Genomic DNA, 12294 nt, shown 5'->3' on the forward strand with positions numbered 1-12294 from the left:
GGGAGTCGTTTAGTGGGTAGGGCCTTAAAGATCCTTGGGCTCGCGGTTCGCAGTCGCGGACCAGTCTCGCATACTCATGGGAGGTTCGGCCCCAGCCCGAAAAAAAAGCCACGGTCGATTAAGGTGTTATTAGTTGTCATTTCAATATTATGCTGATAACAGTCTATTCTTCTATAAAGAAAGAACTTGGTTTTTGCATTTTATTTCACACATAACGAGCGAACTGTATCTTGAGTTGTGGCAATTTACTGGATTTGAGTTTCATATTCACTATAAGAGGATCCCAGTTGCTAAACAGGATGAAGTTTGTTAATTCTGAAGCGACTTAAACCTTGAAATCTTAAATCTCATTTTTTATCTAAACAATCTACAGGCAAACAGGCACACAGGCACACAGGCACACGAACAAACAGGCTTCGACATGAAGGATTAACATCGTGTTATTAAACCAGCAATAATGATATACTCTCATAAATACTCGTAGTGGGGTGTATTGTGCGCCTGCGCTGGTGTATTTACCATCATCTGTTTCTGCCTCCAGGTAGTTCCTATTGGGGGAATTCTCGAGTGGGGGACAGCTGCTATATAAACACAATTAAGTTTTTATGACACACCGTGCAATTCGTGTGCATTCAAGGAACAACTGAACTTCGGGCGAGTTCCAATTCGTCTGCTCCTTCTGAGAAGGCAGTTTTCTTTGAAACCAAACTCACCAGAAACAATAGATCCGACCTGAACCGCACAAATCGACTCAGTGTTACTAGTTGCGTAGTAGAAGTTCTGACATGAAACCCCGACCAAACACTGAAGAGTGATATTCCTGAAAAACCACACGCCGACCACTGCTCCCACTGTGATTGCGTCCTGCTGAAAGATATCGCAAAGGTGCTTATCTATCTATCGTTACAGGGGCTTAAAGCATTAGATACCGGTTGGGGCTTTAAGTATTCGATTGCAATAAAACAAACATTCCAGTTGGCATTGAGTTATGTCGGAACATCTATAGCTTCCTCTGGAGCCAACGTGTTTCATTCAAGGACTCCGTAAACCAAAAAGCCTAAGCCTGAATATAAAAAATCTTAACAAAATTGTGTACTAGGAATGGAAAGAGGCTCTGTAGTAATCAGAGTTACTAAAGCTCATATTAAGACCATTTGTGGTAAAGACGCTATTCGCTATAGTTTTGGTAGCTAAGTAAAAAAAATCAAATGTAACTTACATAATTGTTGCCGGGATTAAAATTTTTGCACAATTCAATTATTGATTGAATATAAATAAGCATGTGTGTGAACGTGTTAAAAGTATGAAAAAATATCTGAAAATAATTCAACGATTTCATGTTAGTGGCTTCTAATAACTATAATTTATCTGACTTTAACAATATTATAAATTATATTTTGTTACTTTCTTTTTATTTTATTGCCCGTGTAGGCAGACGAGCATACGGCCCACCTGATGGTGAATGGTTACCGTCGCTCATGGACGTCAGCAATGCCAAGGGCAGAGCCAAGCCGCTACCTACCGTTTAAAACTCTCCACAAGCCTCGCGTTATGCTGTTGGGCCAGGTTTTGGTTATGAAAAGCTGTAGAGACTACTACATTAACGCCACGAATTACTTTGAGGTCTAAGTCTGACTTGTATGGCAGAAATGGCTCTCCCGCTCTTCAAACGAGATCGTGTGATTACTTTGCGCTAATAGCCAGGATTATGCTACATGGCCGCAGCCTCGTCATGCGCACTACTTCCAGTAAATTTACTGCCTTGTAATTATGGTTAGCCTAAAATTTATAGATAAAAGAGATTGCGTCCTTACCAGCAGTCTAAAGGTTTCTTTAAAATAATTATATGCATCCAAAACATTAATATATGTAAGATTGATTCCATTCCAATCCGGCTTTGATCCATCCTTACACACAGTTACTTTAGCGTTACCCAAACGCCAAATCTCCTTATTCAACTCATCAAGGCTTTGCGCAAGGAAGTTCAGTACAGAACATGCATAAACCAAGTTCAGATCAAAGGAAAACACCGCCAAATCCGTTGTAAGATCAAAGATATTAAAATAACTAAACGACAAATGGAAAAACGAAAACATTGCCAGTGTACCGCAAAATAATACAATTATCAATATTACGCTGTAGCGTTTGACATTTTTCATAATCTCATTATTACGTGGTATGAATGTTTTGATAATCTGCAACTTGAGATAGAGAAGCACATTCACATTAGAATACGCGATGTTGACGTAAGTGTTGACAATAAAGCCGATACAGTAAAGTGCGACATCAAAATATTTACTGATTAACAGCATTGTTGTGAATGTGTCGTATGTTGCGATTTTGTTCATAGCTAGAATGCGGAAAACACAGATCGAGATAAACACGAACGCCCCTGTAGCTGACCAGATATTACGGATCAAGCTATTTGGTGTTATATACCCATCTCTGATTGTATATTTGGGAAAGAAAAGGATAAATTGAAAAAAATTTAGTGGTTTCAACATGTCTTGTACGTGAGCGTCAACATTGTTACTAAGGAGTACCTCAGCACGATATAATACCCTCCTTGATGACATTCTAGATATGACTGCCTAAAAAGACAATTACTCTAATGGAGTTCTTATAGTTTGAACCCGTCATCAATATAAATATAAATGTGGGATTGATTATTTTGTTATGACTAGTTACGACTGGTGTCTTTGCTTTCGTATTTATGAAACAATATATGATGGTTGATTTATTTAACTCTGTAGATAATTTCGATAATGTGGTTAAAAGAGATAATTTCAAATTTTTCACTTATAATTTCATTAAAAAAAGGATTAATGACCCCAGCACTATATATACCACACGAAGTAGAATGTTGATATATGCCCAATAGCACATAGACTTTTAATTATGATGAGCACTATCACAATAACTTACCTGATAGCGTGAGTTGCAGAGTGTGTCTGGAAAAAGTAGACACTGCTTATGCATCATAATATTAAAGCGTATTCGCTAGCCTAGCATCGCTGTTAACGGCAATGGATATGACGTAGGCGTAGAATCTTACCCCTTCGCTGTTACGAAATATATGAAACCAGTGTTTGGAGTTAAAGAATAGAGACCAACGAAACAAAAGATTTTCAAGGGCCCAATGTTCGGGCAACAATGTACAGTTATTTAAAAATAAAAAGGCCCTTTTATGTTAATTCCTAGAATAAATATTATGATTTGAAATGTAACAACAGCGTTCTGATATTATTATTGTCTTGATTAAAGCTTGACTGCAAATTGCGGTTTTGCGTAATATGCGATCTTAAGGAGTTGCAACTGAAACTAGAAACCGGTTTAGAAAAAGTTTGAGATGCCCACATTAGACCTAACCTTTAAATATAGAGCTATCTCATATGCCTACTGCATCTATGGTAGAAAATGTAAAGCGGCGTATTTTTTTAAAATAATAATTAGGTATTTTAATTAGTGAAAATTTCAGCCCATTTGTGTAGCGAAATAGCCATGCCGTGCAAGCGACTCGTGCTACGCCATTCAATTTGTAAGGTATTATAGATGTTAAAATTCAATTGATCGAAGCTCATTGTCTCTAGGTATGTCATGACACTCATATTAAAACAATTTCGGCTATAAAATCAACAAGAAAACTGTAACTGCAGCATATATGAGTTTATAAAAATAAAAAAAAAGAACTAGCCGTGGAAAACATTAAACTTTTTCTTTTTACGTAATTACTAACAACAAACAAATGGATAGAACAACTCCATTACAGTAATTGGGATTATTATTGATCTTTAGATATTTAGAATTAGTCACATTAATAATGCCGTACAAAAAGGACTCAAACCGTTGTGAGGTACTCCTCTACAACAATGTAGACACTGACCTGCAAGATATGTTGAGACCGCTCAACTTTATCCAAACAATCTATTTGTCTCCCAAATATACAATCAAAGATGGGTATATAACACCCAATAATTTGTTCTGCAACATCTTATCGGCTGCTGGGGCGATCGTGTTCTTCTCAATCTGTGTTTTTCGCATTCTCACCGCAAGCAAAATCGGAACGTTTGAAGGATTCAGCACTACGTTATTAATAACTAAATATTTTGATGCTATTCTTTTCTCTCTCGGGTTTGTTGCTAATGCCTACGTCAGCATTAGACTTTCCCACTTGAACGTGCTGCTTTACCTCAAGCTGCAAGCTATCAAGACTTTTGTACCATGCCAAAAGATTATGCAAAAAGTGAAATATTACAGTATAGTTTTGACTATAGGACTGATTATTGTTAAACTGATTATGTACATCCACTTCCATTGGTCATTGGGTTATTTAAGTTATTTAGATCTAATAACGGATATGGGGGTGATTTCTTTTGACTTAAACTTGGTGTATGCAAGTTCTATAGTAAAATTCCTTGGATATAACCTTGAGGAGTTAAATAAAGAGATTTTGCGATTAGACGAGATTAAAACAACTATGGATGAGGAAGGATCGAAACCTGATTGGAATGGCATAAGGAGGACTTACCTTAAATTTTCGGAAGCATATATTTATTTTAAAGACGCTTTTCGAATATTGGTACGAGTATAAATTATTTAATGTTGCTATTATAATATTATTTCAGTAAAGTGACATCATCTTGTCATAAATGGTGTGGCTCAAAATCACCTATGCTGAAAATAGATTTCAGGCTATTTTATGTCTCATTCACATTTCTTTTCTAATTATCTAATAAATTTACATCAGAAATAAGCTGACAGCTAGCTGTATTGACATTTCATGAAATATAAACTTGTAGAATCCTTAGCTAAGCGGTTTACATGAAACTAATTACAACGCTTATTTATTTATTTTTCCGCTACGATAAGACTTTCCGTTTAGGCTTCGACGATGACTACCAGTACTGGTTTTAATATTTTGTTACAGATATTTTTTCACACACTTAACACCTTCGCTCACGTGTTTGTGTACGTTCAATCGGTAATTGAATTGTGTAAAGCTCCCGCTGACAATTACGTAAGTTTTAAACGCATTTATTTTACGAATGTCATTACAATTATCTATACTATTACTATAATAATATAATATTATAAAGAGGAAAGATTTGTTTGTTTGTTTGTCTTGAATAGGCTCCGAAACTACTGAACCGATTAAAAAAATTCTTTCACAGTTTGGAAGCTACACTATACCCGAGTGACATAGGCTATAATATTTTTTGAAAAAATTAGGGATCTTTACTAAAGCTCCAATAATGTAACCCAAGGTGTAAAAAAATTAGCTAAATTATTCTTTACATTGCGTGCCCTGCGAAAACTATTGATTATAGAATAAAATAATGTACTACGACTTTGTAGAACACAGTATTATTTACAAAAAGTGTCGCGACAGCATATGTTTAACTATTATAGTTATGCCGCAATAAATGTTATTATATTTTGAAAAATAATACAATGTCAAATATCGTTGAAATTTTTGTTAAAGACCCGAGCGAAGCCGGAGCGGGCCGCTAGTTATCAAATAAAATGCTATATTAGATTGAAAACGTGTTTTGATCGATCGTAAATAGATATTCGTTGTTTATATTCCAGAGTGCAGCATTTTCGGTGCTAATAGCCGTGATCGTCTGGTTGCTTCGGAATATTATACTCCAAAGCCTGATTGGGATTTCATGCCAGAGCTTCTATTCAGCAACTAGCAACACTCAATCCATTTGTTCAATTCTGGTCAGATCTGTCCTTTCTGGTGAGTATAATAAATGGTTTTAATTTAAAAAATATGATGTTGAAACACACTTATTTATTGCATATGTGGTTGGACGAGCCCACAGCCCACCTGGTGCTAAGCGGTTACCGGAGCCCATAGACATCTACAACGTAAATTCCGCCACCCACATTGAGATATGAGTTCTAAGATCTCAGTATAGTTACAACGGCTGCCCTGCCCTTCAAACCGAAACGCATTACTGCTTCACGGCTGGTGGTGGTACCTACCCCTGCGGACTCACAAGAAGTCCTACCACCAGTAATTACGTACCAGTAATATTTATATAGGTTTGCTTTTTGGATGAATTTCTGTACGATCGTGCCTAAATTCATCTATATCTTTTACCAGATGATCAAAAATTATTCTTGAAGACTGTACAACGTCTCAACAAAGCAAACATCTCCAAGCTGGACGTGTACGGGTTTTTCACTGTCGACGCCTCACTGCCGCTGCGACTAATCCAAGTGATAGCTACATATACCGTTGTACTACTGCAGTTCGCATTTCAATAAAATATTTAAGTAGATTTTGGGTCATTTACTAACAAAATAAGTCGTCGGTCCTTTTATCTGCGTTCTCGAGGTAATTAAATACGTTTTTATTCGTTTATAGAGTGTAATTACAGTCGCAATTCACAAAAACCTTAATTCCCTTCGCCGATGTCGTAACGGCATATTGATTAGGTGCTTATTATATAAGTTCTTTGTAACTGTTAGCTACGCGATCTTTTAGCCTAGCTTTCTATAATATTCTATATAATTTCTATATATAAAAATGAATTGCTGTTCGTTAGTCTCGCTAAAACTCGAGAACGGCTGGACTGATTTGGCTAATTTTGGTCTTGAATTATTCGTGGAAGTCCAGAGAAGGTTTAAATGGTGAGAAAATATAAAAAAGCTCGGAATTATATAAAAACAAACAATTTGTTTTTCCTTTGATGTGTCTCCTTGACGTGTATTTTACTTATCGATTGAGGCACTTCGAAGTCTGCCGGGTCAGCTAGTCTTCAATAATTACCGTAGTGATGTGGTGAAAATTTACTGAGTTTTGTTCAACTAACTTTTTGTTCCACTTTCCCATAGTTATAATGTAATAAGTTTAAATTTGAATAAGCTCTGTATTATGTGAAAACATTTTAAATGAAATCGTACCAAAAAAATCGTGTTTAAAAGTCTATATTTAATGCGAATAATGAGAAACCCTTATAATTTGGACGACCAATAACCTAATTAGGGTCAATAAACATGAACTTTTATTTAAATTCTCTCTTTCTGTCTCCAAGACATTGACAATTGATGAATTACTATGTCCTTCACCCTAACACGACACAATCTGTTTGTGCCGTGAAACTATTACTACTTCAACTGATTTGTAGGGACAACAGCTATCTCAATGCGGACAATAATACCATACCGTATCAACTCCGATGAGTTCAGGTTGCAATTAAAGAAATGACCACTTACCAGGGTATTTTGCTTTTCATAAATCCTTAATCAGGCTTTTAAAACTGCAAATTAAACATCGCTGAATTAAAATTGATTGTTTTAATAACGGTCGCTTTCGGGACGGGTCGGTTCTGAGCTCATCCGTCTCACACCAACAATCAAAAGACATAGGCTCATACCTAAATATGTCACGTAACTGGCAAATTCACGTACGAAAATTGTGAAACAAGGATCGAATTACCACAAAATAAACACTAATTAGTCTGCCGGCCTTCGTCGCACCCGAAATAAAAGTTCGGGGCCCGGGGGTATTTTGACAAACTCTTTTTGTTTGGCCGTCGATCAATCATACTGGGTTTAAATGGACGAACGGCTTTGGTTGTTTTCCAAGCGATCTATTCTGTACCAAAAGATAAACACGAGTGTCATATGTTTGTTTGTATTCGTCTACACTGGGAGATGACATAATGTTTTAAACGCATCCAAATCCAGTGCCTTTGATAATGAATTTGAATAGCCAATGTTCTACCCAACAAGAGCACTTAGCACTGTTTTTTAAAGATTGTTGAACATGTTGGTGAACCAGACCTTAGGCGGCGCTTGATTCTTCATAAAATTGCTATTCCATCCCATCCATCTATCTATACTAGTATCTCATCACCTAATTACCTACCTAATTAACCCAACTCATTCTCGTAATTATGATCTTGATTACTGATAATATTTTGGCTTTAGTAGGAAATCACATTTTCAATCCTTAGTTCACTAAAAATTGTCTGCTTTACCATAAATTATTAGTCAACCTAGTATAGCTGCGATTACGGCATGTTTGGATTCCGGCTAAGAAAGTTTGGTATAGCCGGTCACTTTTTTGGGACATGCATTGGATCTGGTCACACCAATCGATCCCCAGTCGGGGATAAATACGAAACTGGCCCAGCATGGTATCCTATATCGCCTATATCCTATATCCCTGTGTTAAAACTACACTTTTTAACCCAAAAAATTTAATAGAAGAAAAAACAGCGAGCGAACAAATTTTGCTTAAACACTAACTTCAAATCTGATTGATTTTTCTTAATTTATATCCATCCTCCTTTTACGGTTATTAATAAAAAGAGTTGTTAAGTCTATATTACTATGTGAATTAATGTAACCAGATTTGAAGATTTTATTTTAAACATGCCGCGGCCCAAGGACTATATGGGTCCTTTAACCGTGGAAGATAAAAACATCCATCTGAGCTTTAACTTAAATAGAGTGAGAATCTAAAAAACAAAACTATAAACTATAACTTAACAAAGGCTCTGAAGCAACTAGAGGCAGAGGACACAGTTTAGTAACTGGTCTCTTAAATACACGATCCTTAAATTGTAAGGAGACTACACGCGTTACACCGTCTGCTCCCGGGTGCTTCGCCACGATTCGTCCCAAAAGCCATTTACCTGGAGGTAAACGATCATCTTTCACTAAGACAACCGTACCAACATTTATGTCGGGGTGATTCTGGGACCATTTGTATCGATGTTGCAACATAGTAAGATACTCAGATTGCCAGCGTCGCCACAGACTTTGTACCATACGTTGCACCTTTTGCCATCGGTTTAAATAGTCAGGTCGAGTATCCACGAAACTTTCTTCAGGGATAGTAACCGGTGCTTCGCCGATCAAAAAATGACCAGGAGTCAACGGGAGTTCATCAACGGCAGAACTAATCAACGTAAGAGGCCGAGAGTTGACACAAGCCTCGACCTGTGTGGTCAGAGTGCAAAACTCTTCGAATGTTAAGCAGGACTCGCCTACGACACGTTTCAGATGTCCTTTTACGGACTTAACTCCTGCCTCCCACAATCCTCCAAAGTGAGGGGCACCAGGGGGAATGAAATGCCATGTTGTGCTGTCGTTAGCTAACAGTTGGGCGATTTCGTCAACGACAGTGGATTTACTGTTTTTGAAGGCGAGATCCAATTCTTTGGACGCGCCTATGAAGTTAGTCCCACAATCACTCCAGATGTCTTTACAATGCCCACGTCGGGAAGTAAAACGTTTAAAGGCTGCTAAAAACGCAGCACTGGATAGTGAACTAACCAGCTCAAGGTGAATAGCCTTTGTAACCATACATAAAAACACACCTATGTAAGCTTTACAAGTTTTGGTGCATCTACCAGAGTACAGTTTCAGCGTAAATGGACCACAAAAGTCTACGCCGCTGGTCAAAAACGGGCGTGACGGATTGACTCTGCACTGTGGTAAATTACCCATTAACGGAGTCATTGGTCGTGCAGTTTGGGTAAAACAAGGTTTACATAATCTTAAAATCTTTTTTACTAAGTTCTTTGCTCGGAGAATCCAATATTTTTGGTAGACAACATTTAATGTGAGCGAATTTCTACCATGTAGTGTTCTCAAATGAGCATCAATTACAATCAACTTTGCTAAGTTACATTTGTGATGTAAGATTATAGGAGACTTCATATCAGGTGGTATTTGAGCATTTACAAGACGTCCACCGACTCTAATAATTTTCTCATTGTCTAGGATCGGATTCAAAGGTAAAAGTTTACTATTTTTTGGGATAGGTTTGCTCTGTGATAACAATCCTATTTCACTTTTAAAGTAAACAGACTGTGACATTCGAATGCAAGTTTTTAATGCATTTTTTATTTCATCAGTAGTGAGGTATGTCAGTTTTATGTTATCGTTCCTTTTGAGAGCCTTATCTTTACATAGCTGCAAAAATCGAAAGCAATAGGCTGTCACACGTATAAGTCTAAGTAGATTTGAGTATCTATTGAGGTACATAGTACATTCATTGGGTTCAGAGGTGCATAAGTAACTAACTTTTGCTTTCGGTTTTGCTTCGAGTGTGGTTTCAGGTATAGTGAAATCAGGGTAACGAATCTCAACAGACTCGCGAAGAAAGGCTGGACCTTCCCACCATAGTTGTGACTGCATCAGCTCGCCAGGACTGATACCGCGTGAAGCGCAGTCCGCGGGGTTATCCGCAGACTTAATATGATGCCATTGACTACTATTCGTAACATTCAAGATTTCGGTAGTGCGATTACCAACGAATGGCTTCCAAGTATTTGGAGTTTTACGCAACCAAGCCAAAACTATTGTGGAATCTGTCCAAGCAAATACACAATTATCATCAATATTTAGACTAGATTTGACATATGGTATCAATTTAGACAATAAGACTGCCCCACAAAGTTCAAGACGTGGCAATGAGATCTGTTTAACGGGAGCGACCTTTGTTTTGGCTGCGACTAGACTTACTTTTATCTCATTGTCCGTGATGACTCTGATGTAAATAACCGCAGCGTAGGCGGCGCAAGAGGCGTCACAATAGCCGTGCAATTCAATTTTGACATTATTTGCAATCCCTAGCCAACGTGGAAGCTGAATGGCCTGCATGTGTTCAAAATTAGTCAGGTAATTCTGCCATTCAGTTTTCAAGTTTTCAGGAAGTTCAGAGTCCCAGTCCAGGCCGGCCAGCCACAACTTCTGCATAAACATTTTTAACACAATCACGCAAGGTGCTAGCCAACCCAGAGGGTCAAACGTTTTTGCTATCGCAGATAGCACACTTCGTTTTGTAACAACGTCGTTGTCATGAGGTAAGTTAACTACCAGTTCAAATATATCACTTTGAGGTTTCCAGGCTATGCCCAGAGCTTTCACCGAATCATCCATTTTAATATTCACTGAACCTTTTAATGCTTTTATCGAATCGGGAATCTCATTTAAAACCGTTTCACTATTAGACGACCACTTGTGTAGAAGAAAACCGCCACGCTTAAACAGTTCAGTTAAGCGACGTTGAAGCCGTTGAGTGTCTTCTTCTGTAGATGAGCCTGTCATCAAATCGTCCATATAGAGATCAGTTTTTAGAAGTTCAGCTTCAGGAAACTCTCCACGTTCGTCCTCTGCAAGTTGATGAAGTGTCCTTATAGCAAGATATGGAGCACATGAACTGCCATATGTGACGGTAAGTAACCGATATTCTCTAATCGGGTCTTCCGATGACTCGCGCCACAAGATTCTCTGGTAATCAGTGTCTTGCTTTGAAATAAGTATCTGTCGGTACATGTGTTGTATATCAGCTACTAGGCAGTACTTATGTTGTCTCCACCGTGTTACTAAATCTCGTATATCTTGTTGCAGCGGTGGGCCGATGAGTAGCTCATCGTTCAGTGAGTTTCCGTGTACAGGCTTAGCGCTTCCGTCAAAAACTACGCGCAACTTTGTAGTGAGGCTCGAGGCACGAAGAACAGCATGATGTGGTAGGTAATAAGCTCTATTCATCTTCTCTGTTTCAGGGACAACCTCCATGTGACCGAGTGACTCATATTGTCTCATGAACTTGCTGTATTCTTCGTGAAATTCGGGTCTTCGCTTAAACTTATTCTCCATCTGATGTAAGCGTTTCAAAGCAAGTTGTCTGGAGTTGCCTAAATTTGGAGCGTCTTCGTCCTTGAAGGGTAGGCGAACCTCATATCGACCGTCAGTGTTTCGAGTGTGAGTTTTCTTAAAATGCTCTTCACACTGCATTTCAAGTTTTTACAGAGGCTTCACGTTTGGTGAATATTCATCAATCTCCCAAAATTGACGTAGCAACTGATCAACTTCGACTTGTGTGTGCATTACAACTACATTGTGTGACTGATGGCCAGACTGCGCAACTTCGCCGCTTACCAGCCATCCCAATCTTGAGTTCAAAGCGACCAGAGACTCATTGCGTTTTATTATTCCGTCAAGAATAATATGCGCATATACAACTGCACCTAATAGTACGTCGATAGATCCTGGCTTGTGAAAGTGTGGATCCGCAAGATCCGAAATCTCAGAAGAAGGCCAGGTATCTGATGGGAGCTCTTGTGATGGTAATCTCGAATTTATTCGTCTAAGGACGTACGCCTTAGCTGTGATCATGTGTGATGAATTTCTTATAGCATGAAAGTTCAACGTAACTTGTGACTTGGTGGTCAGCGGTATAGATGATATGCCAGTAATTTTTCCGCTAATTGAAGTGCGCTCGAGATTAAGCAGTTGAGCTGCCGCTTCAGTAACAAAGTTTGA

The 12294-nt window shown here is 38.1% G+C and overlaps 2 protein-coding genes across 2 annotated transcripts; one reads left to right on the forward strand and one right to left on the reverse strand.

The window, feature by feature from the left end:
• The first annotated feature begins 3892 nt into the window (after positions 1-3892).
• On the forward strand, positions 3893-6276 carry LOC149503041 (uncharacterized). Its single transcript, XM_089727515.1, has 2 exons — positions 3893-4363; positions 6136-6276. Exons 1-2 carry the CDS (start codon positions 3893-3895, stop codon positions 6274-6276), a joined length of 612 nt encoding a protein of 203 aa, XP_089583641.1.
• Positions 6277-7257: 981 nt separating this feature from the next.
• On the reverse strand, positions 7258-11766 carry LOC149503042 (uncharacterized). The gene is made up of 2 exons (XM_089727516.1): positions 8655-11766; positions 7258-7271 (listed from the first exon to the last, which is right to left on the reverse strand). The coding sequence occupies exons 1-2, from the start codon at positions 11764-11766 to the stop codon at positions 7258-7260; spliced, it is 3126 nt and encodes a 1041-aa protein (XP_089583642.1).
• Positions 11767-12294: the final 528 nt, after the last annotated feature.

The sequence above is a fragment of the Bombyx mandarina genome, chromosome 05 (assembly GCF_030267445.1).
Source record: "Bombyx mandarina strain Sakado chromosome 05, ASM3026744v2".
Lineage (NCBI taxonomy): Eukaryota > Metazoa > Arthropoda > Insecta > Lepidoptera > Bombycidae > Bombyx > Bombyx mandarina.

What these genes read in the sequence shown, in the direction of transcription:
- LOC149503042 (XM_089727516.1), bottom strand. Translation starts at nt 11,766, where the DNA reads ATGCAGTGTGAAGAGCATTTTAAGAAAACTCACACTCGAAACACTGAC.
- LOC149503041 (XM_089727515.1), top strand. Translation starts at nt 3,893, where the DNA reads ATGTTGAGACCGCTCAACTTTATCCAAACAATCTATTTGTCTCCCAAA. An exon ending in ATCTAATAACGGATATGGGG is followed by an intron (nt 4,364 to 6,135) that starts GTGATTTCTTTT and finishes TTATTCTTGAAG; the next exon opens with ACTGTACAACGTCTCAACAA.